This window comes from Bidens hawaiensis, unplaced genomic scaffold (genome assembly GCF_021521415.1).
Source record: "Bidens hawaiensis isolate Kalapana, Puna unplaced genomic scaffold, B.hawaiensis_p1.1 tig00062975_1, whole genome shotgun sequence".
Taxonomy (NCBI): Eukaryota; Viridiplantae; Streptophyta; class Magnoliopsida; order Asterales; family Asteraceae; genus Bidens; species Bidens hawaiensis.
The window spans coordinates 48,783-72,560 of NW_027501294.1; the positions used below are offsets into that span (position 1 = coordinate 48,783).

The 23,778-nt window shown below is 32.0% G+C and overlaps 1 protein-coding gene and 1 long non-coding RNA gene across 2 annotated transcripts; one reads left to right on the forward strand and one right to left on the reverse strand.

The window, feature by feature from the left end:
- The first annotated feature begins 624 nt into the window (after window positions 1-624).
- Window positions 625-2,945, forward strand: LOC143603834 (uncharacterized). Its single transcript, XR_013148146.1, has 3 exons — window positions 625-750; window positions 2,081-2,193; window positions 2,731-2,945. It is a non-coding gene; the product is annotated as an uncharacterized LOC143603834 (long non-coding RNA).
- Window positions 2,946-10,619: 7,674 nt separating this feature from the next.
- On the reverse strand, window positions 10,620-15,295 carry LOC143603835 (oxoglutarate-dependent flavonoid 7-O-demethylase 1-like). The gene is made up of 4 exons (XM_077080518.1): window positions 14,994-15,295; window positions 14,341-14,588; window positions 13,615-13,939; window positions 10,620-11,037 (listed from the first exon to the last, which is right to left on the reverse strand). Exons 1-4 carry the CDS (start codon window positions 15,228-15,230, stop codon window positions 10,777-10,779), a joined length of 1,071 nt encoding a protein of 356 aa, XP_076936633.1. The 5' UTR covers window positions 15,231-15,295; the 3' UTR covers window positions 10,620-10,776.
- Window positions 15,296-23,778: the final 8,483 nt, after the last annotated feature.

Below are 23,778 nucleotides of genomic sequence, written 5' to 3' on the forward strand. Positions count from 1 at the left end.
CACCCTCAATTCGTCATCTATTACGGTAATCAAACATTGTTATACTCATTTTTAAGCAACAATCCTTAACCCTAACTTAATTGGAATCAACAACAAACAATTGAATGGATTTGATTTCTAGCACTACAAGAAAATTGTCATTTAGTGGCACACACTTTTAATGACATTTTGCTTTTGTGTCACTAATTTAGTTTTTAATGGCACTTTTTGTATGCCATCTTTTCTATTAACACATTGTTTAGTGACAATTAGTTTTAATGCCACTAATCTATGATTTTAGTGGCACTTTGCATATGTCACTAAAAATCTAATGTCACTCGTTTTTAATAACATTTAGTTTTTGTGTCACTTATTTAGATTTTTAATGACACTTTGTGTATGCCATCTTTGGTTAACACAAGTTTTTAGTGGCACATAGTTTTAATGTCACTAATTTTGCTGAAACAAAAATAATAAAAAAAATCGTAAACATTACTTGTTGCTTTTATCTTTTTAATACATATAAAAAATAAAAAAGTATAGAAAAAGTTGATACACGCATATAGAAAAAATTAATCCTATGCATCATGTATTCATGTAGCCTTGGTTCATCCGTTTCACCCGGCACAAAAGTCTGGAAATCTCGTAATCTTGTTACAAATTAGTAATCGATAGGTCCAAATTGCATCACTGTTCGCCGTAGTAGCATGTGTTTTCCGGCCACTTCTGTTGCTGGAACTCTGCCACCTGACCACCACATCTCCGGCGACGGTAAATTTCGACTCAGTAATTGACTCATTTAATCGATTAGTTGCTTAATTTCATCGATTCTCGCCATTATACTATGTATTTGATGATTAATTACAATTATGAAACCCTAGGTTTGTGATTTTGGACTAGAAACCAAAATAGAACACAAAATTTCTCATAGTTGAACCTAATTTGCATGAATCACTGTTTGAATACATCAATTGAAGCATATGTCAATGTAGATAACTGATTCATGAATCATGATGTATACTCATGCAAAAAATGTTTCATTGCATCTATAACTAATTTTGTATGAACAAATTGAATTCCACACTAGTTGTTTTTAAATTTCATTGTTTCAAGCCTTTGATTGCCTCAAGTATTCGTCTAGGTAGTTGAAGAATTAGCTTTAAATAGAAATTGAAAACTATTTGTTATTTTGTTTAAACTGTTGTTTGGGTTGTTTGTGTTTAGGTAGTTGAAAGCTCAAGGCGCACATCTGGCCCAAGCCATTTTAGGGCGTTTTTGGCTGGTTTAGCAGGTTTGTGGCTTGTTTAAACTGATTTTTGGTCTTTGATTTATGTGAAAGTATAACATTTTGGCAGTCCGTAAGTTCAACTAATGTTTTCATCCTTTAGTTTTAATGTATGGATGTAATTAAGTGTGCTTCTGTTGACTTTGTTAATTTGCGATAGCGCGTGCAGACTGTTTTTGTAATCTGTGTTATTGATGGCTTCTATGATTGATTCTTCTTAGAGGTACTATTCTTGATTTGTTTAAGTTTGTTTGTTTACTTTCTTTAATATATAAATTTTAGTCCAGTTAGACGTAGGCGATATAAACTTCTGCTTGCCATTCAGTGTTAGGAATTTTCTCTATAAAAGCCCAGTTAGACGTAGTCGATATAAACTAGGACCATATTTTTTGTGTATTTGAGTTGTCTTGGTAGCACTTGACACCAATAGAACAATTACTATTCACTTTGTATTCCCTAGGTAAATACTATGTACACCCAAACTCTACATCCGAAAACAATAGTTATTGACTACGAATCCATAAGCATACAAACACCAGCACATGCCGCAACGTGCGGGTCCAAAACTAGCTATTATTAAAATTATTTCATTTAAAGCATTGTTGAGTTTACATATAATATCATTTAACTTTGGTTCTGGTGATGTTGTTTTGTCACAGGGCTGCAGATGCTGTAATGGGCCCTTGTTCTTTTTGGCAAGAAATTGTTCTTGCTGCTGTTCGAAACAACCAGCTCTTATTATGATGTGTGTGTGCTTCTTTATCTTCATTTTTAAATCAGAATATTAATAAACAGTTTTTATATTTGTTGTTGTAGCACATCCTTGTAGACAAAAAGAGCATTATGGAACTTGCAGGTCCCCTTGCTCTTGCTATGCCAGAAGCATAATGTAAATACTATAATCTTATGGATATGAAGAAGCTTAGCTGGTTAGTTATAAATTTATTGAAGGCTAGGGGTGCAAACGAGGCAAGCCCGAGCTCGACCCGTTTAACTTGCACAGAGCTCAAGCTCGAGCTTAGCTTGTGAATAGTTTTTCAAGCTCGAGCTCAGCTCATGCTTGGCTCGTTTACTGTTTATTAATTAATTTTTATATATTCATAACTATATTTATATTTTTTTTCAATTATAATTTTATATATAACATATTATTTAGTTATTATTTCACAACATTATATATATATATATATATATATATATTATAAAAATGCTAGGCCCGCTCATTTATTAAACGGGCTTACTTTTAGGATGGGGCTCAGGCTCGCCTCGATCGTGTTTTTTCACGAGCTGATCTCAAGTAGCTTGTGAGTGGTTCGGCTCAACTGTTTGCATACCTAAACAAGGCTAGTGTTGATATGGTTGATTTCAATAGGCTATTATTGGCTTTAGGTTAATAATTAAGTTGGTTACACAAGTTAGTGTCCTTTTTGTTTTCATATTGATAAGTCTTTTATTTTTCTTATTAGGTACCTCACATAAAGATTGATGATGGTGAAAGAGGTTAATGAGCAAGATGAAGTTTTTAGTTTTTATTCAAATATTTGTTACTTTCATTTTATATGTTTGATATTTTGACTTGATTTGAGAGTTATTAGACATTTGGTATGTGTTTGAATGTGATTGTTAACTTTAGTTGTGGGTAAGAAATTGTGTTTATGTATGTAAGAGTTTTATTTTTTAATTTATATATATATTGTTAAAAGGTATCACTAAGCCCTAAACCTTTGTAGTGGAAAAAAAAAGTGCCACTAAAAGTCTGAAAGTAGTGGCAGCACAAAAAGTGTCACTAATGTCAAAAGTTGTAGTGACAGAAGAAAAAGGGTCACTAAAGTCTAAAGGATTGTAGTGGCATATGAAAAAAGCGCCACTAAAGTCTAAATTTTTTTAATGGCAGATGAAAAAAATGCCACTAAAAGTCCAAAAGTTTGTAGTGGCAGACGAAAAAAGTGTCACTAAAAGTCTTTAGTGGTAGCGCTTCTAGTGACACTTTTTTGTGTGCCACTCATTCCATTATGGTTCTTTAGTGGCACTTCTTTAGTTTATTGTGGCACTTTTTGTGTGCCATTAAATGGCTTTTTATTTGTAGTGTAGGGTTTCAAAGTGAATTTGGAAAGAACAAGAACATATGTGTGTATAAATTTCGTTTTCATTTATCATGCAAGTCAAGGCGCTGGCCTGATGGCCAGCGCGTGTTACTTAGAGCTTGAGAACCGGCCTGGGGCGCGGGTTCGAATCCACCATGCCCGGTTTTGTGTTTTATTTTTTAAAACTTCATTTTTAAAAGGTTTTACTATTATTATACGTACATAACATCTAAATAAATATTGTTTTGATAAACCGAACCTCGAAACAACTCTTTCCTTTACGTATTCATGTTATATATAAATATATAACTTTATGTATTATACGCATACACTTATTAACGAAGACAAAAAGAAGATGTATAATAGTCCTTTTACGACTCTCGTTAACGAACCAAATTATGTTAGATATTCAAAATATTTCATTTAACTTTTTCAATAATATATGCATATATTATTTATGTCTACCTTATTTATGTAAAAATTAAACATAATAATAATAATAATAATAATAACATTAACAGTAATAGTTTAAATCCTAAATGACTCCAAAATCCTTTTAAACCAATTTGTAACCGTTATATCGTGTCATTTTATTTTATTGGTATACCCTCTAATTTATATTATTTACAAATTTAATAACAACTTTTGTTTTTATTAAATAATGTACTTAAACCATATCGATTCCCAAATCCGTCATACGCCATGTTATTATTTCACTAATCTTATTTAGTTAATATTAATATCAACTAGGAACTTTTGTTACCGTAACCCGAGGAGCTCGCCGCTTTTACCTTAAATTTTCTTTTATCGCCATCTCGTTCCCGTTAATCCACTCGTTAAGGTGAGTTTACATTTCCCCATTTTTCATCTTTTAAATTTTGGGGGTGGCATGTATACCCTATTTAAATTATCATTTTTATTTTCACATCTATTTAAAACACAATTCAATATATGTTTAGTGTGATTATTGCATGCTCTATGATAATGCTCTATGTGCTTAATTATTTATATTATGCTTGGTGGTTGGTATCTCATCCTCATCTATCCTCATCTAGTATCATCATACATTTACCCAAGTACTTTGATTTCGTATCAATAAGAATGAGTCAACATCTATTTAGTTGTTTACATTTTCATAAGAATTGTAATACTCTTCATTTACATATGAATTGTGATTTATCTATCTATCTATAACTAAAACTTATGTATTCTCACCAACATTCGTGTTGACAAACTCTATTTTCATACATGTTATAGGTACAAGTAGTTGATATTATTCAAGATTGAAGACAGTAGTTTGACCTTAGGATATCAACTCATATTACACAAAAGAACGATTTATTTGATTTAATTATTGTAATTGTGTACTTAATTTAATGTTAATGAAATTAAATAATAATTGTCACATTAATTAGTGTCTTCTTGAGCTACTGTCCAATCAATACGTTACACCCCGGCATGTTCCGCCGCCTTTGGTCGGGGTGTGACATGTTTCGGTGATAGCTTGTATGTTGACATAAAGGGGAAAAACTTGATTACTAATATTTGTGATGATGGTGTTGATAGGCTAATCTTCTACATTAATTATATCCGAAGCTTAATAAGAATTATTTTAAGTTTAGGACAAGAACCAAAAATGGGTGCAAGGTGATTATGAAGGGTAAACTTCTTTTAGTTCTTGAAAAAGTGAGAATAGTGATAATGAAACATTTAGATCGAAGATCCGATTATACAAGGTAAGGTTACTTGTTGGAACATCACTGTATTTACTATGAAACATTGTAGATTCGGATTGGAAACCATTTCTTGATCGGGAAAGTTTTCATGCCATGCAACCATTCAACATCATTCTTGGAAACCTATGTAATCCAATCTCACTTTGTACCCCATTAATTAATGAATGTATTTTTCTTATTGTTAATGATCACACATGTTTTATGTAAGGTGTTTTCCTTAAATCCAATGATGAAAAATTTGATTATATATATATATATATAGGGGTGGGTTATTGTACAATAATCAGTTATCATATGTTAGGTACGCGAACGTTGATTTAATTTTTACGCGGTGGCATAATCGTAAATAATCTAAATCTAATTCTACAATCTAATTCATCAATTGATTCATCAGACGTCCATCCATATCAATATAATTCAATCGTCGATCCATAACAAACTAATCTACAGATTGACATCAAACTAAATTGAGTTATCTAAACCTAAAAAATGTTCGTTACCTGCGAATAACTTCAAACACAATGGGTCAATTTTTTTTTGCAATTAAACAAACGATTGTTGTTTGTTCTTCAATTTTTCGCCTAATCATACAAATTTGAGCCTTCAATTTTACAGTTGCAACTTATTTTGGATGTTAAACAAAAACTGAAGACACTGTACATTTAAACGTTCTGACAAAAAACGAACACTTTTAAACGTTCAAGTTTAGAAGTTCTGTACCAAAACTTTAGAAGTTCTAACATTAAGTTTCTACTTTCTAATTATACGTTCTGTTTAAACGTATTATACGTTCTGTTTAAACGTTCAGAACAAAATCAATTAGACTTTAAAAAGTTCAGTACAAAAAGTTTATACGTTCTGTTTATACGTTTTTAAATAATGTTGTTTATAAGTTCAGTACAAATATTATGTTTAAACGTTCTGAAACAAAACTGAAGACCTTTAAACGTTCTGGCCAAAAAAGAACATCTTTAAACGTTCTAATATGTTCACAGATGTTCTGGGTGTTCAAAAAAAATGAACATCTTTAACATTCTAATACGTTCTAAGAAGTTCAGGTTGTTTAAAAAAGTTTAGAAGTTCTGATATAGTTTAGAAGTTCTAAGAAGTTCTGGGTGTTTAAAATGGTTTAGAAGTTCTGATAAAAAGTTTAGAAGTTCTAAGAAGTTCTGGGTGTTCAGAACTTCTAAAACTAACATTAAAAAAAAATTAAACACATGTAAACATGAAACTGAACACTGAAATCACTTCATATAATCTCTTAATCATCAAACAAACGTCAATCGACCGTTAATTTGATCATTGATTCGATCATATGAACACAATATGGAACGTTTGCAACTGGGTTTATGCAAAACTCAAAATTGATCAATTGAAACTTCAAATTGATGATTAATTGGACCAATTTCAAAGTTTAATTGATCAATTAGTGTAACAATTTCAATTTCAATTGGTCACTTTTATAAACTGACCTGTGAAAAAGGCGTGACGAGGAAGATGGTGTTGACGATGGTACCTCGACGGTCGCGGCGGTGGATGCAATCATTGGACGGTGACGGTGACGGTGACGGTGACGGTGAACGTGTACGGAATCGATGGAGGAGTGGATTAGAGTTGATGGGAGCAGAGGATTAAAGCACTGGAGCAGGGGAAGGTCGCGTGTTTTTTTTGAAATCGATGGTGTACAAACTTGCGTACATATTGTATGATAAGGGATTATTGTATTTGATCATTTATCTATCTATCTATATATATATATATATATATTGGAGAGTTATCCTAAAAACAAGTAGTTTTCTAGGAAGACTAGGAATAAATCATAGCCATTGGATCATGTTAATTAATGGTTGAGATTTAAAATTATCAATAACCGTCATAGTTTCCTAAACTTACTCTTTTACCATTATAACCGACATAGTTTCCTAGATTTGTTCTTTCACCATATGTTGTAATTTCATATGTCAAAAATCTATTGTTTCTTACCATTCCTAGAAACTCTTTCTTTTTATTTGAACCCTTATATATATATATGTATATATATATGCAGTGGCGAATCTAGACATAAATCTCTGGGGGTAACATTCAAAATTTTTTTTTACCAATGAAACAAAAATAGAAACACGATACACTGGGTGCAAATTTCTTCTATTTGGTTTTTGAAAGCTTGATAATCGAGCCATTACACTATGTTCTTTTACTTTATGGAACGTTTCTATTTCGACTGCAAAAATTAAAGTGTTGTTCAAATACTCATCATCCATTCTCTTATGCAAACCAGTATTGATAAGTTTTATTTTATAAAACCATATTTCAACGGTTGCGGTTGTAATCAGTAAAATCAACGTTAGCTTCAATATTTGATAAACATTAGAAAAGGTTGTGTGCTTTCCGGTTTCAACCATTACACAAGCAATGTCACACATTCACCCAATTTTGAAAATATATAATTTTCTTTTAAAGTGTGATAAAAGGCCATAAAATCATCCGAAATACACCATCTTTCTTTCTTACTAAAATCATTCGGGTACTTTTCCAAAAATGCCACTATCTTAGATATGTCAAACTCGAAAAATGAATCTCAAGATTTAAACCAAACATATTTTCTAACTGGAAAATGAATCTCAAGATTTAAACGAGACATATTTTCTAACAAACTAATTAAGATCTCGCTAAATCTATTTTCAAGTTCTTGAATTTGCATATCCAAACCGTATTAAAAATTTCAACCTCAAAATGATGATTATGTTGAACTATTTTTTGTTTGATGTTTCTCGTTTAAGAAAAAGAAAAAAAAGGTTAATGGTTTCTATTTGATTTAGACTATAAGCTTTGTTTGGACTTTATTTGATTTGAACTTTTAATAATTGATGATTCCGTTAAGCCTTTTTCTGTTTGAGTCTCTTTATGTTTAATGTTTCTCGTTCAAACAAAGAAAAAAAAATTAGTTGTTTTTATTTGCTTTGGGCTATAAATTTGTTCGGGCTTCATTTAATCTGAACTTTTAAATTTGTTGGAAACAAATAGAGGTAACGTAATACTTTTTCAGGGGTAACGAAATATGTAAACCAACCCAAAATGAAGAAAATTTACATTGCCGACGAAAAGTTTAGGCATAACGGATGCTACCCCGCTAATGAAGTACATCCCAGCCATTGTATGCGTGTGTGTGTGAAAGTTTGGTTGAAAGTAAAAGCTAGTACAAAATTGAAATTTCTCCAAACAACAACGAAGGAGAATTCATGTCTTGTGAATTTTCAAAATTCTGCACTCAAAGGAGAAATCACAAGAAACTACTATGCCCATACACACCACTACAAAAAGGTGTGGTGCAGCGACACATTATTATTCCCGTGAATATTTATGGCTTAGTAATGGGTTGTTAGTTTGTTGGTTCAGTAAGATCAACTATCACCCATATTGTTCCTGCAAATACCTGTGCCAACCTTATATTTTTTGTTAGCCCGTTATTTGTGGTTTGGGCTAGCCCACTCGAGCCAATAAGTGGTTGGCATATTGGTTGCCAAATCATATGTCTCATGTGCAAATTATATCCTTTCCTAATTAATTGGTAGTTTTATGTGATAGGGACTCTTTATTGGTGATTTTAGTGTTATCAGCATGATTTTGATGTTATTAGATTAACTTGTTGATCTAAAAAATATCATTAGTTATGAACGAGTTAGGAGATGCGAGAGTGAAAGCTCGTTTAATTATAATAATATGTTTCGGGTTTTGTCGGTTCAAGTAAACTTGTAATGTTGGGCCATACATTAATTGAATTGTTATTATATTAACCATTTGAAGTGGACTTCTGATGTATTATATGGGCTTGAAGTAGTCCATGTGGGATTAAAAATCCAATTATAATCAGTTAATAAACTAATTTGAAAATCTGTATTTTAGGTCAAGGTTCAGATATCGAACATAGGGCAATGTAAGGTACAAGTTTTACTCACACCAATCAATATCAAAATTCTGGTTTTCAAGTAGATCATGGTCTAATCCCATTAAGTGAGTGTATCCTCAAATAGTTCTGATAGTGCCATCATGATTCCAAGATTAATCCAAGTTGCTATATTCAATTCATCATTATGGTATTCAATCACCCATCATATACGGGTGATGGTCGGGCAAAAGTCGTGTATATTATTATAGTATTTGTTTACTTTTAGTTTAAATATTATGTGAACTTTGGTACTTCAAGCGTGTTTATCTGTTTCAGGATACTTGACGTTAAGGACGCTTATCGGGATGAATTACGGGCTTGGAACGAGGATGTAGAAGACTCATAATGATTGGCAAGCTTTCCGATGCAAAATAAATGAAGAAAATGAAGAAAATTCTGTCAGACACCCTTAGAGCGGCGCTAAGGGAGTTTAGAGATACTCTAAAGACTAACATCAGGAAAGTAGACTTTAGAGACGCGCTAAAGTCTCACCCACTGGACTTTAGAGATGCTCTAAAGTTCTCCAGACGGGAAATTAAAACCTAATGCTTATTATATTGAGTTTTCTGCCCCCATTCGACCTATCCTTCATTCCTTAACCAAATACAAGCCCTAGGTAGATTTTGCATCATCCCGAAGCCTCCGGTTCGTCTGGTCATCGCATGCTTTCATCCTCTCATCAGATAAGCGAATCATTCGTTATGCCGATGTCAGGCTAAAACCATTGTATTAACTTTAGGCTAGGGTTTTGTGTAAACTAACTTTGATCAGATTCTATGTTTTGAATGAGTATGAACTTGATTGATTGTTTTTAATCTTGTTTTACATTACGAATTGATTGTTTAAACAGTTTATGATTTTGATTGTCAAACTTTGCATCACTTTTCTGGTTGTGTTCATCACATGTAGGGTTAGCTCTTATGTCATTGAACCAATAATCGTTAGTCATTGCTTATAACTGATTTTCATGTTTTAAACTGGTAATTAGGTAAACCGGAGTTCAGTTGTGTCAACAACTCGGTTAGGGTATCGTTTGTCCTCACAACCCAACTGTTAGGTTTAGTAATTACTGCGCAATTAATCTTAAAGAATCTGTGATTAGTCGGTTATCACTTTACCTGAACCTGAAGTGAATCTTTCTCTCATAATTGTTACAGTTCGTTTAAAGTAATCGTGTGTTATTATAATCATCTTTATAAACCGCTTGACATCGTCTGTCCACCTTAGAATAATATTTAATAATAATGAACTTTACTTGCACTTTCCACTGATTCCCTGTGGAGACGACATTACTTACCCGTACTAGTTATAGGTATTTAAGCTTCATAAATACTTGTTTTTGATTAGAGCACGACATCTACATCATCGGGTACGTTAATTCTGTTTATACAACACTCTTAATACAAATCTAATTAGGTTTTCAAATATTGTAACTCTATATATAAAGCCTGAGCCTGTGGGTAATAGAGGAGTTTGTAATCTTTCTAGCTTTAATAATAATGAGATAAGATTGAGTTTATGATTTAAAATTTGTATTTGTTTTTGTTTACACCCGGTCATTGTATTAGAAACAAATACCCGATTTGCTTAAATAAGCATCACATAATCACATAGAAAAAGAAATATATAATCAAACAAACATGTATAGCAGCCTACAATAAAGTCGGCTAACTAAGTGACTAACTCCAACATTTACTATTTGGATTTGCTTCAACTATAAAACCAACAAAAGGCCGGAATACTCGATCAAGTTTCACCATTTTTAATCTTCATTTTCTCTAGAAATGCCTTGCCATTGAGCTTGCGCGAGAAGAAGTCTTTGAGGTACTGTTCCATTACAAGTGTCTTATACAAGGGTGGGTTTCCTGTGTTTGTTAGGAGACTCTTTGCAGAACCAACATCTGCTTCGAGCTTTGGGTTGAAAAACATGGCTAATGAAATCCTCTCTTTCACTGAATTAACTGTCGCTCTATGCTCGATGCTGTTGTAGACGCCATTGCTCATTATCTGCAACCCTCGTAAAACAAATTATATATACATACTACCACTTTGATCAAGTACTAGCAAGCATACATGGGAATACATACATAAACAAGTACACATTTATCTATATTGAAAGAAGATAGATGAGTGCTTTTGACTTGGATGAAATTAAAGCTTACACATTTTCGTATGAGGCCTCACATACACACGCCACTTACAAATTACAATCTAGTCTCACCCTGTTTTTAAAGGCCGTTTGAGGTTGCACCGAACAACTATTTGAGGATTCTTCGAGCGGCCGTTTGAAGGCTGGGCTCAAGGTCAAAGATAAACGAACGAACTCGTTTGGCTGCACGGCTTGTTTATCTTAACGAGTTAAGGCTAGTAAAAGGCTCGAGTTGCTCATTTAGTTTTCAAAAGGAAATAAGCGAGACACTAATCACCGACTTATTTTGGCACAGGCTCGGACTTGTTTGCAGAAAAGTCAATTTCAAACGAGTCTCGAAGCATGAGCTTTTTAAACAACTCTATTTTCATATTCTTGACAAATTTTCAAATATAAAACTGAGTTTTGGACACACATTAAAGAAAAATAATTTAGTATATGTTTATTTTTATACTATTAAGTACTATTTAATTCTGATCAGCGACCATTATAAAATAATTAATTAAAAACAAAGAATGACATGTGATGCATGTGGCGGTTAATCCTATATTTTTTTTATCTTCCTTTTCTTGGGGTTGGTTTAAACTTTGTTTCATGTTTTTTAATACCTAGTTCATTTTTTTTTTCAAATCCAAAATTTTGAAATATCTTAGTACATTCTAAATATAATCTAGTCTCTTGATTTAATTATTTATTATTTTGTTTAAACTCACTAACTTTTAATCGCCTTAATTTTGTTAGATATATACACTACAAGAAATCGGACCTTTAACTCTTTAACTGCGACAACCGCCGCTCTTGCCCAGCATCGACGCTAAAGTTCAGATTAGAGTGCCGCGGCAATAGCGGCTCCTGACCGTTGATAGAAAGATAATCCAAGGGCTCTCTTCTTTTCATTCACAAACAAACGCACTAGTCTTCTCTAAAACCCAACATTCAACCTTCAAAACCATACACACCATCTTCACCATTTGCTCCACCAACAACTTAATAGTACTACACCACCGAAACCGTCACACCATCTGCAACTTCAGCCATCACCCACCACTGTCAACCACCACCGTACCGATGAAAGCTCAAGCCTCGAAGAGTCATGCTTGATCAAATTCTGGCAAGTCGTGTTTCTATGCTCCAGCAAGCAGTGCTTGTAAGCTCTGGCCACCACCGTCAACTACCAGTCGTTCTATATCTTGTAATTTTATGTACAAATTATGTATAGCGTTTGTTTATAGGTCTGCTCACTTTTACATCTCGTGTTTGTAGAAATTATGTATAATGTAAGACCTATTGTAATTGATCATGTTTTTTTTTTCATTTTTAAGTTCAAACTCTTATGAAAATTGCATTAATGGTTTTATGTTCCATAAAATCTGAAAATCCATCTGATAAAAGCTATTAGGAAAATTAGGAAGAATCTTTGGCGTAGGCATTAACGGCAACATGTCACCGCTAAATATAATAGCGTTGGCTGCTATTGCTACTTTTCTTAGTCATTATTTAGATTACAAAATATTGTAATTATTAATAATATTATGATTTTATAAATATTTGAAATTTTGAATTAGTTGATGATTTCGTACGAAGTTTTATATTATTTACCTATGTTTTACATATACACTTTCTTATCACTTTTAATATGACTCTATGAGAAAAAAAAGAGAGAGGGAGAGAAAAGAAACAAATAACCAAATAAATACATTAATTGTCCAAAAAACATTATAAAATTAGAAGCTAAAGTTTTTTTAGTAAACCAGCGGGGCTTGTCCAAGTGGCCAAGAACATGATGGATGACCCGGATGTCCCGGGTTCGAATCTGATTCCGATCGGATTTTACCAGAGCATTAAAACATGTCGTGCCATCAGGCGAGGTGAGCCAACTGGGTTTTACCGTGAACGCCAAGCCAAACTCGGATGCCAGCGTGGATCCTGATCATGTCAACATAGTTGACCTGTGTGGGGTGGTGGGGCGCGACGTGTTCGCGCAGTGAGATAGCTTAACCGTGAAAGTCACCGTTCGAAAAAAGTTTTTTGAGTAGCCACAATCATGGAAATATTGGTTAGATTGAATTTGAATTACCCTAGCTAGGTTTCGAGTTTTAAAATAATCTAACAAACCTGATCTGACTTGAACCGACCCAAAAAGTATGTGAACATGTTGATAGATATCCTAGTACTGGAAATTAGCGTAACCGTATCCATGAAAGAATTTCTGGGTCCGCAACTGGTCTCTGACAATTTCTCTTTCTACCACGTTGAACGGGTATGGAACTAAGGACGGCCTCTTTCTTACGCGATGGATTGATAATTCCCACGTTTTAAAATTGCATATAATGATAATTTATGCATTCCTTTTAATCAAATCATTTTGCAGGCCCTATCTAGAAACTACTGCGTCGTTTTCTTGAATTTAAATAGTAGAGAGGTAAAGGTCTAACCTCAAGAATGTCTCCAACATTTATCACAAAAGCATCCGGATGAAAATTCACAGGTATCCAGACGCGATGTTTCTTAACTTGCAAACCTTCAACCTCATTAACTTGGAGAAGAATGGTAATTCCAGCAGCATCAGAGTGTGGGGTCAGGCCAATAACTCGCTCCGGTTGGGGACAAGGAGGATAGTAAGTCATCCTTATCGATTGCATACCGTCATCAAAGACGTCCATCATCTCTTGGTTGTCTATATCTACTGCTTGCCCGATTAAACCAAACAAAGTCATGGCAAGTTTTTGCAGTTCTTGCAAGTACTTCTCCATGGTATCTCTGTTGACATTTGATTAATCACAAATAAAAATAAATAAACAAATAATATTAATCCATGTATTAGCTATATTAGAATAAAGTTATTTGTTATACAATATTATAATAAGTTGGTTAACTTTATAAATAGCTAATTAATTGTGTCATTATCTTGTTTCATTGAAATCTCTTTATATAAAAAGTTTGTGTTTTCAGTTATTTAATTCTCGGTTTCAATCTTTTAGTATATAATAAGTATTAGAATATAATCTAGACTTGTATTATTGTTATATTTATAGTTTAGCTATAAGGTTGGATTACGTACACCGGTTATTCATAACCATCGCACCCCCTTTGCCAAGGGTACGAAGTTTCAAGATTAGCGTTATATATTCGTGTACGAAAAAGAATAATAGAATAATGACCTTAATGTTGTTGGGAACTCTGGAAGTAGGTTAGATTTTCTTCTGTGAACAGGATTAGTGATCATATAGAAGCGATCAGCCCAGTCAATTTTCTGATGTTGAGAATGGACTGGGGTTTGACCGTACCCTTGATAGTCACCTGGCACCAGCTTGTACTTAAGCTTCTGTTCCATTGGCATGTTGAAAAACTTTATCACCTCTTCTTTCATTTTCTTCACCAACATTTTGTCAACTCCATGGTTCACCAACTACATGTAATTAGTAAGTTGATCAATATGTTGTCATGCATTATATAGAACTAATATGTAGACTTAACCTAAGTTTTGAATTTTTTTAATTAGTAATTTAGTGTAGGGTTTAGGATTCGGCATGCGAACTCCATTGAGTACATGGTGAAATATTTTGAGATCATTTATGTTGGGTAGAAAATGTTTGTAGAGTTAGCTTATCACACAAGCGAACCAACGGCCAAAACAATTGCCTAGACTTGCACTTGCATGGGAAGCTAACTGTCTAGAAGTCTATAAATTTAAAAAAATAAAAAAAAAATAAAAAAAAAAATAAACCTCAAAGTACTTGGTTGAATCCTAAACCGCCAGTAAACTAAAAACAAATGGTTAATTACTTAAGTTAGCTGCATAAAGATACCTAACCTGAAAGATTCCCCATTCTTGGCATATAGTACATAGGTGTTTCAATTGATCCTTATCATTGGATTCTAGTATCTTGATGATATCATTCATGTCGACGAGTGGGATAGAAAACAAAGGCGAAGAGCTGTTAGAGACAACGGTGGGTTCTCGATGATCTTGAATGTAGCAATGAGGCACCTCCTGTTTGAGTTCTTTTGCAAGCTCTTGAACATTCTCATGGCTTTGTGAAAACACCATTTTAATTAGAATATGTGTATGCTACAAATGAGAATCTTGTGAAAGGACAAATTATGGTTTGTTCCACAACCTATAAAAAAAGTCTCTTCTGAGTGTGCTTTAAATAGAGAAAAATAATCCTGAATGAATATAATGAAACCACATTTCACATGTGAGTATAGTTGCATGGGACATGCTCAATCTGTCACGTTATGAAAAATTAATTATTTTTATGAGAACTTTAAAATTAAAAGTTAACTCATTGCCGGATTTCAATAAAATACATATATTTTCAAATATTCATTCACGCCATTTGCTTTTGTCCACAAAAGCTAGCAGTGAGTACAAAGGTACAATATAGGGTATTCAATTTGGATAGCCTAAATTGGTAAAAAAGACATTTACACTACCCAAAAAATGCAAATGTTTGTCCCTTGTTTTCTGAAAGAACAGGTTATATAATGTTACTGCATTATAGAACCGGATTAGAAGTATGGTAGTTCAAAACCATATGATTACATAAACACACCCACTATTTACGCGTAATGGGCAGTATGGTAGTTCAAAACCATCTGGTTACATAAACTCATGTACCATTTACGTACGTGTCAAGATAGGCAGTATTTTAGTTTAAAACATCTGATTACATAAACTCATGTACTACTTAGACCATGCGTAGCCATAACTAATCACACCCGGGCATTTTACGTCATGTGACGCCTAGTCAGCTTTTAGACATTTTGCAAAAATTTAACGTAGTGGGAAAAATACCCCAAAACGCCTCTCTCACCCCCCCCCCCCCCTCTACCTCTCACTCAAAAACCCTTAAAACTTGTGTCACACTAGCATTATGCTTACCACCATAATGTCTGGGGGAGGTGTTCCTAGGCATTATGGCTCCAAAATGCCACATAATGTCATCCACTACGGTGTAGTCATAATGCCTCATCTCTGGGCGTTATGCGACACGTGGCGCCCAGTCACATTTACACTTTTTTGCGCCCAACACCGGATTCAATCATTCCGGCCACCATAAAACCCACCGGATCCAATTATTCCGGCCACCATGAAAATCCACCACCGGATTCAATTGTTCCGGCCACCATGAAACCCACCGGATCCATTATTCCGGCCACCATGAAAACCCACCACTGGATTCAATCATTCCGGCCACCATGAAACCCACCGGATTCAATTATTCTGGCCACCATAAAAACCCTCGGGTCTATTATTCCCAACACCGGATCCATCATTCCGGCCACCAACGAAGAAGAATTTGTTTTTTTTTTATTTTCGTGCTTTCTACTGCGTTATCTACAAAACGCCGAAAAAAAAACCAAAACACCCCGGGGGGGGGGGGGGGGGGGGAAGGGGTGCCCCCGGCGTTATAACCCAAAACGCCGGCCATAAAGCTCGACGACGACGCACGGTCTTATTTTTGTTTCCGAGATTTACTCCATCTCTAGTTAACGCACTCTTCATTAATTTGAAAACCGTTGTATAGCATTTACATCCTTTTTTTATGATTGATAACCATGTTTAATATACTATAACGACTCTTATAAAACAATAATATTATAAGAAAATGTTCTTTCTTGCGACATACATATCGATCTTACAAAATTGATTGTTTTTCATGTTAGTGTTTAATTTTGCGACATGTATACACAGCGTTGGCAACACATAAAAAATATAATGTTGTTGGCCAGTGGGGTTGTAAATAATATTATGTCTGATATAGATTGTCACAAACGATTTTGCATGTTATGTTTGAGCATTTCAAATAATTGTTGAAATTCAAAAATTAACCATGAATCATGTTTGCTATAAACTAAAAAGAAAATATAATTTAAAATGTTATCATTAACATTTTTTTCAATGTATATTGTTGAATATTATAAAGAAAAACAAAACTCGAACATTATTTCATTTTACAAAGTAATTTTTTTAATTATTAAATCATAAATCTATGCTAGTTGATCCATTTTTTAAAAATCAATCCATTTATCTATTGTCATTTAAATTTATAAATTATAAATAAACGTTTTGAATCTATCAATTAATTTTTTCGGTTAATGTTTAAATACTATTAAAGCAATACAATGTGGACACATGGCCTTCTTCTAGGCTGTCCACATGTGTAATCCAGTCAGCATGTTTCCATTCTCATGTGCTCTAATATTCTGTCACGTGTCATCTCACACACTATATTTAAACCTTAGAGCTTTCCACCCTAATCATTTTAATCTCTCTCTCTCTCTCGGCTTACTAACTTCAACATCCACCATCTTCTATATTCCGGTAATGTAGATCGAGATTAATCATTTTCCGGTAAAGTTATATATTATACTCTAATGACCAACAATGTTATATGATTTTCCGACAATGTTATATCTTTTTCCGGCAACATCATATTTTCTTCCGGTTATTGTAGATCTAACCTTTTTATCTTTATTATCATTGTTAACTGATTTTTTTAAAATCAGTTTAGGTATGAAGCTAATATTTCTACGTATTTACGTTTTTCCGGTAAGTTTTTCCGTTCATGTGTTATACCTATAACAATGGTTGTTTTATATTTATTTGTAGTTTTATATTTTTCATGTTTTTTTACATGTTCATCTAGGTTCTAAATAAAAATCAGTTTCACCCATGGACATTATCATTATTCTTTTTCCGGTAAGGCCAATTTAAATTTTCCGGTTATAAATTATAATTAAAATCTTCCATAATATTAATGTTATAACAAAACTTAATTATTTCAGGTTATTGTACCGATTGATGTACGGAATATTTCATTTTACCTTCTAAATAAAAATCAGAGATACCATCGTCATTCTCACTATTTTGTTTTTCCAGTAAGACAATTAAATTTCCCTGTTATAAAATTATAATTAAAATCTTCCATAATATGACTATTAATATTTGACTTTATCATTTCAGGTTATTGTTCCGACTCATATAAGCTAATTGCATGGATTGAACATTAGTTAATAAGATGTATTTTTAAATTTTTTTTAATATTGATGTATATATATTTTTAAATATTCATGTATATTCCTTATTTATAAGATTATAATTTTATAAAGTTTGACATTCCTTATTTTTTTTTAAAAACCGAATGAACAACCCTTTTTTATGTTTTTAATTTTTTTCATTTTTATAAACTCATTCCTTAATTTGTGGTTTGACCGAAATAATAACATAATTATCCCATTATTACAATTTATATTTTTTGACTTTCTTTATTTGTTAAAAAAACCAAATGAATAAGTTATAACTTAAATAAATTTCCGACCGATTTAAGTATTTGACCATTCATATTAAATCGTTTTTGACCATTCATATTAGTTTACATTTTTAGAGTTATACACATTTAAGATTCCAATTATGACACTTTATAAAGTTTGACATTTCTTATTTTTTTTTAAAAACCGAATGAACAACCCTTTTTTATGTTTTTAAATTTGGAATTTGACCAACCTTTTAAAGGTTTTAATACTCTCCATAATTTTAAACTCATTTCAAAATCTTTTCGTAATTTTTTGAAGTTTTCAAATTAACCAATTTGATTTTCATTTTTGTAATTATTTCTAAATTAGTTAGTCATATTTTTTCTGCTTTAATTATTTTCAAAGTCAACATAAAATTTTTTAATCTTTCTAGAGTTATTTGAGAATTCATTTATTGTAAAACGTTTTTAAGTTTTGCAAATTTAACAAAATATTAATGTCAGTGATTTAAAAGTTTGTTGCAAGATTGGTCAAAAATAAAAAAAAATTCATAATTTTTTAAAGTTGACTAGTTCCAATTTTTTTATATTTTGTAACTTTTTTGAAAATATTTCAAAACAGGTTGTTTTGAAATAGTATCAAATTTGTTAGTTATAAAATCACGGCCAAAAAAAAGTTTTATATATCTTTTTGGTTTAATGGTTTAAGTTTGAAAGATGTTTTATGTTGTCATTTTACTTTGTTTGTTATTATATGTTATTTTGTTTTAATAAAAACAACAATTTAATAAAAATAACTTTATTAATGTTCAAATGTTACTTATTATTAAATATGTTATTATGGTATATTTAATTTAAATGCTATTGTTTTATTATATTTTTAGGTGGTGAAGTAAAATGAGTTTCTTTTGATAGAATGTTTGAAGAAGTTGATGGTGGTTTAATATGAAAGAACATGTTTATGTCTTTTGTTGATATTTTTTGGTTGTTCGATGTACATTAACTTATTATAACTTTTAACATTTAATATCTAGACAATGTAAATGGTTAACGTTTTGGTCCGAAAGTTTGAAGAAGTTTTGTGTTGCATGAATTTGTTGTTTGAATTTATTATGTTTGATGACATGTTTTCCACCCGTGTATAACACGGGCTATACCCTAGTTTAGTAAATATATACCAATCACTTTCATATATAACAAAGTTTATCATATTTAATTTCTTGGTTTATTTTATTAAATATTATTTCGGGTTTTGTGGAACTTAAATTTGGTTTTTACAGTAAAAAATTGATAAATAGATTGTTTGGTACAAGTTAAATACATTTCAGTCAAGTTATGGGTCAAAAATGAGAAATCTTAGTATTTTTAAAAGTTTGAAAATGCAAATAGATTTCTCGTCAAATTTGTTACGAGTTCAAAGTGTTGACTTGAAATGTCAAACAGTTGAAAGTTAGAAGTTTAAACATGATTTGGGTTTCAAATTTATTTTCAAGGACATTTGTGGAAAATATCAAAAGGGTTCGAAATTTGGTAAATTACCTATTTTCCCCTCAATATTAAAATTTAAGAATAAATAGTGAACACTTACGACACGCCACCCGCCTATCAATTCTTCTAGCTTATATCAATTTTGAAACATTTATGTCAGCATTAACTTTCCCTTCAATGGTGATCAGAACATTGGAAGAATGTCATGCAAAACTATGCTCAAATGAAGCAAAATATTCACAAAATTTAATGGGTTAATATGTTACTTTTTTTTATTGTCAAACTTATCAAAATCTTTTTATTGGTTTATCTCAGAAAAACATACTTTTTAAAAACATTTGTCGTTATAATTTAATGTTTTTCTTTCCTTCTATGGGTTGTAAATTACATCAATAAAGGTAAAGCTCCTTCATTATTGAGGTTGAGTGGTTAGAACTCCTATTGTATGAGAAATCTTCTTCCTGAATTCTTTCAATTATACATATTTGATACTGACAACGAAAGTTTCAATAAAAAACGTTATCGGGTACGTTTTTGCACGTGTATTATTTTATTAAGTTCATTTTAAAAAAATAATTTGTTATATAAATAAAATCAATTTATATACACATAGTATAGATACAAGCATAGATGTAATATATTTTTTCATCTACGTTAATTATGCAATTATTTCTTTACTTGTAATTTTATAATTTGGATAATCCCGTGTGTTACATGGACTCTAAAACTAGTTAAATATAAGTGTTCTATAAGTCTTTTTTTGGCTTGACTGATGATACAATGTTTGTTTTGGTACTAACGATCGTGTTTAAGTTCACGGTGTATCATTAAACATAAATCTTTTCGTTTAAGTGGTTTTGCACATAATAGGGCTATAATATCAATATCTTAGTTGTTATAATACATATATCGCTTGTATATGGCCCCCGGATATTTTCGGGTCATACTCAGTATCGTTCGGTTAATCATTTACTCGATACGAAATAACCGGTTAACTGTTTACTCGTTATGTTGCAAATAAGGTGTACCTCGTTTTTTCACGAATGTCACAGTAAGTGTATGTGAACCGTCAAAAAAATATTATTTCTTTAACAAATGAATATGAAAAAGACATTGTTTGTATTTATTTTGGTTAATTTGTAGCATTATTCATTTGGTTAATTTATAGCCCTAGTTGGAATCTTACTATTTAAATAGTTACGGATATAGATAAGAACATGGTAAATTAATAAATGAATAACCTTGCAACTGATAGATCCATCAAATCATTTTCATGCATAGTCACATGAAATATTAGAATTTTATATTTTGTGGAATCCAATTTGACATGTTTTTTAATTCTTTCTCGTACAAAATTATTATACTAGCAAAATATGGCATATAGTTTTTGACTTTACCATCTGAACATAAATATATATGTTAAGCACTCGATCTTCTTCCTAATTAAAATAAATTATTTGATACAACAAAATCAAATATCAACATCTAAACCTTAAAAAAATCGTATTGAATAGTATAGACGGAAAATATTAAAACACAAAGTAGACAAAAATGAGAAATGCAAGAAGAATTTGTGGTAAAAGATGAAAAAAATCCATTATAAAAATCAAGAAAAATAATAAAAATCGTAAACCAAAATATAAATAAAAATAAAAACTAAAATGTTTCTCTCGTCTTTCTCATTTCAAAAAAAAGACAAGAAAGACAATGTCAAAAAAAGGCATAATGACGAAAATAGACAAAAAAAAACACAACGATAAATACAAAAAAAGGCATAATAGGTAGCAAAATATAATACAATGCCGCGGAAAATACAACACAACATTGAGTAATATAACACAATATAAAAAAAAGACACAATGTCAAGGAAAAAAATGCACAATCAATAATGAAAATGAATAAATTAACACATTAATAAGTAAAAAGCCAAAACGATATTTTTTTCTTCAACATTATGTCTTATATTTTTTATCGAGGAAGATAGAGAAAATATTATAGTTTTTTACTTTTTTCTTTTTTTATTAATTTTAAATTATATTTTTGATTGTTTTTTTTTTGCCACAAATCCTTCTCATTCTTCTCATTTCTGTCCCCCCCCCCCCCCCCCGCCCCGGATAACTTGACCTTAGTATATAACAAAGGAAGGAGAAAGCATAACTTTGAAATTGACTTATCGATTATATCTCTTGTATTTTCACTGTTTATATTTTCGTTGTTATTTGATTGTTTGTAATTATGGTAAGTCAATCATGCTTATGTTTCCAAGTTCTAGCACGTTAAAGACATAATTGGAGCATGCGATCGAGTGGTATGAAGTCTCAGGAATATTGGTCATGGTTTTGTGGAAGCAAAGTGGAAGAAAATGGGGTTTGGCGTCTATGATGCCACTTGTGGCATCGTTGAAGCCAATGGGGGTAATGACCCACACATTTTCGGCGTTGGATAGAGCAAACGAGCATATCATCATGGACATGGCGTCCCCAAGGCCAAAATTAGCGTCATCGATGCTAAATGTCGGTTTCGCGTGTGGATTTTGTGGAAACTTATTATTTGACTAAGTCTAATTGGAGGTTTCAACTCCTGTTCGAGAATATTTAGTTCCCATGTCGTTTGGGAGCTTACACATCATTGAAAGGGATTATTGAAGTCTAATTGAACATCCTAAACCGAAATATAAGGAACTAAAGATGATTTCCACAAACATAAGCGGCTAATCCAACCATAACCATTCCTTGGTGCAAAGTTTTGTTAGTTCTATTATTTATTTCATGCTTATGAATTGAGATGCAATTAATGTAAACATTTGGTTTGAAAAAGAAAAATCGTGTAATCTTATATTGTTAAGAACTTGTGTTGTTTAGATCTTGTTGCGTTATTTTTGTAACATCATACTCTGGATAATATTAAATAAAATAATTTTTGTCTATTTAATGGTGTGTTATTATTTAGTTAAGTTAAATAATAATAAATTGAGTTATGGGATTGGAAATAAAGGATGGATTAAGGGAATGGTTATGGGCCTTAAGGTCCATGGACATATATTATATAAACCCGTTAAACCTCTCAAAAACCCTAAACCCTCATTTTCACATTTGCCTCCACACAATCAAAAAACACAAACAAACACTTCTTCTTCGTTCAAGTTCCAAATTCAAATCCGGACAAGATACAGGGTGGTTTGCAGCTAATTTCCGTAGTCAAGCATAGAACACGTATAGATTCACATGTTGAATCATATCCGAAGCAAAATCGAAACCCAAAAAGGTACATTTTTAATGTAAAGGTTAGGTTATAGATGTCGGTTTGTCTTAAGATTTGATAAGAAGGCAAATCAGACCTTAACTAGTAAGAAAAACGTAAAGTTAGTAAAGAACAAGTTAACGGATGCGTCACGGAGTCAACCGGGTACCATTCAGATCATTTAAAAGAAAGAAAATGGAGTCGTTATGGCCATGAATCGTTCCAGTAGTAGAAAGGGCCTTGGTGGGTTAGAGGAAAGTAATGATAGAAAAAAGGGTAAAAAAATTGGTCTGAATCGAATTCCTGGGTTGCTTGAATCGAATAAAGTAGACTCGACTCAACGCGATTAGACTTGATTCGTTCAGACTCGACTCATAATCATAAAATCCATTTTTCTAATTGGATTAACCCCAGCCAGGGGCGCTGCCCCTGGACTCCCGTTGGTTAGTGGATTCACTAACTTAGAAATATGATCTGTTTAAGAGTAGTTAGGTGATGTTTATAATTGTTAAATAGTTAGCCGTGCGCAACTAAGGAGAGATGTTACAGTTAACTCCAAAAGAAACAGGATTCATGTGAGTTTCTAGCCCCTTTCTCTGTTATATTTTT

Coding starts and splice junctions, on each gene's coding strand:
- LOC143603835 (XM_077080518.1), bottom strand. CDS start 15,230: ATGGTGTTTTCACAAAGCCATGAGAATGTTCAAGAGCTTGCAAAAGAA. Junction 14,589..14,993: donor AAGAATGGGGAATCTTTCAG/GTTAGGTATCTT, acceptor AATTACATGTAG/TTGGTGAACCATGGAGTTGA. Junction 13,940..14,340: donor GAGTTCCCAACAACATTAAG/GTCATTATTCTA, acceptor AAATGTCAACAG/AGATACCATGGAGAAGTACT.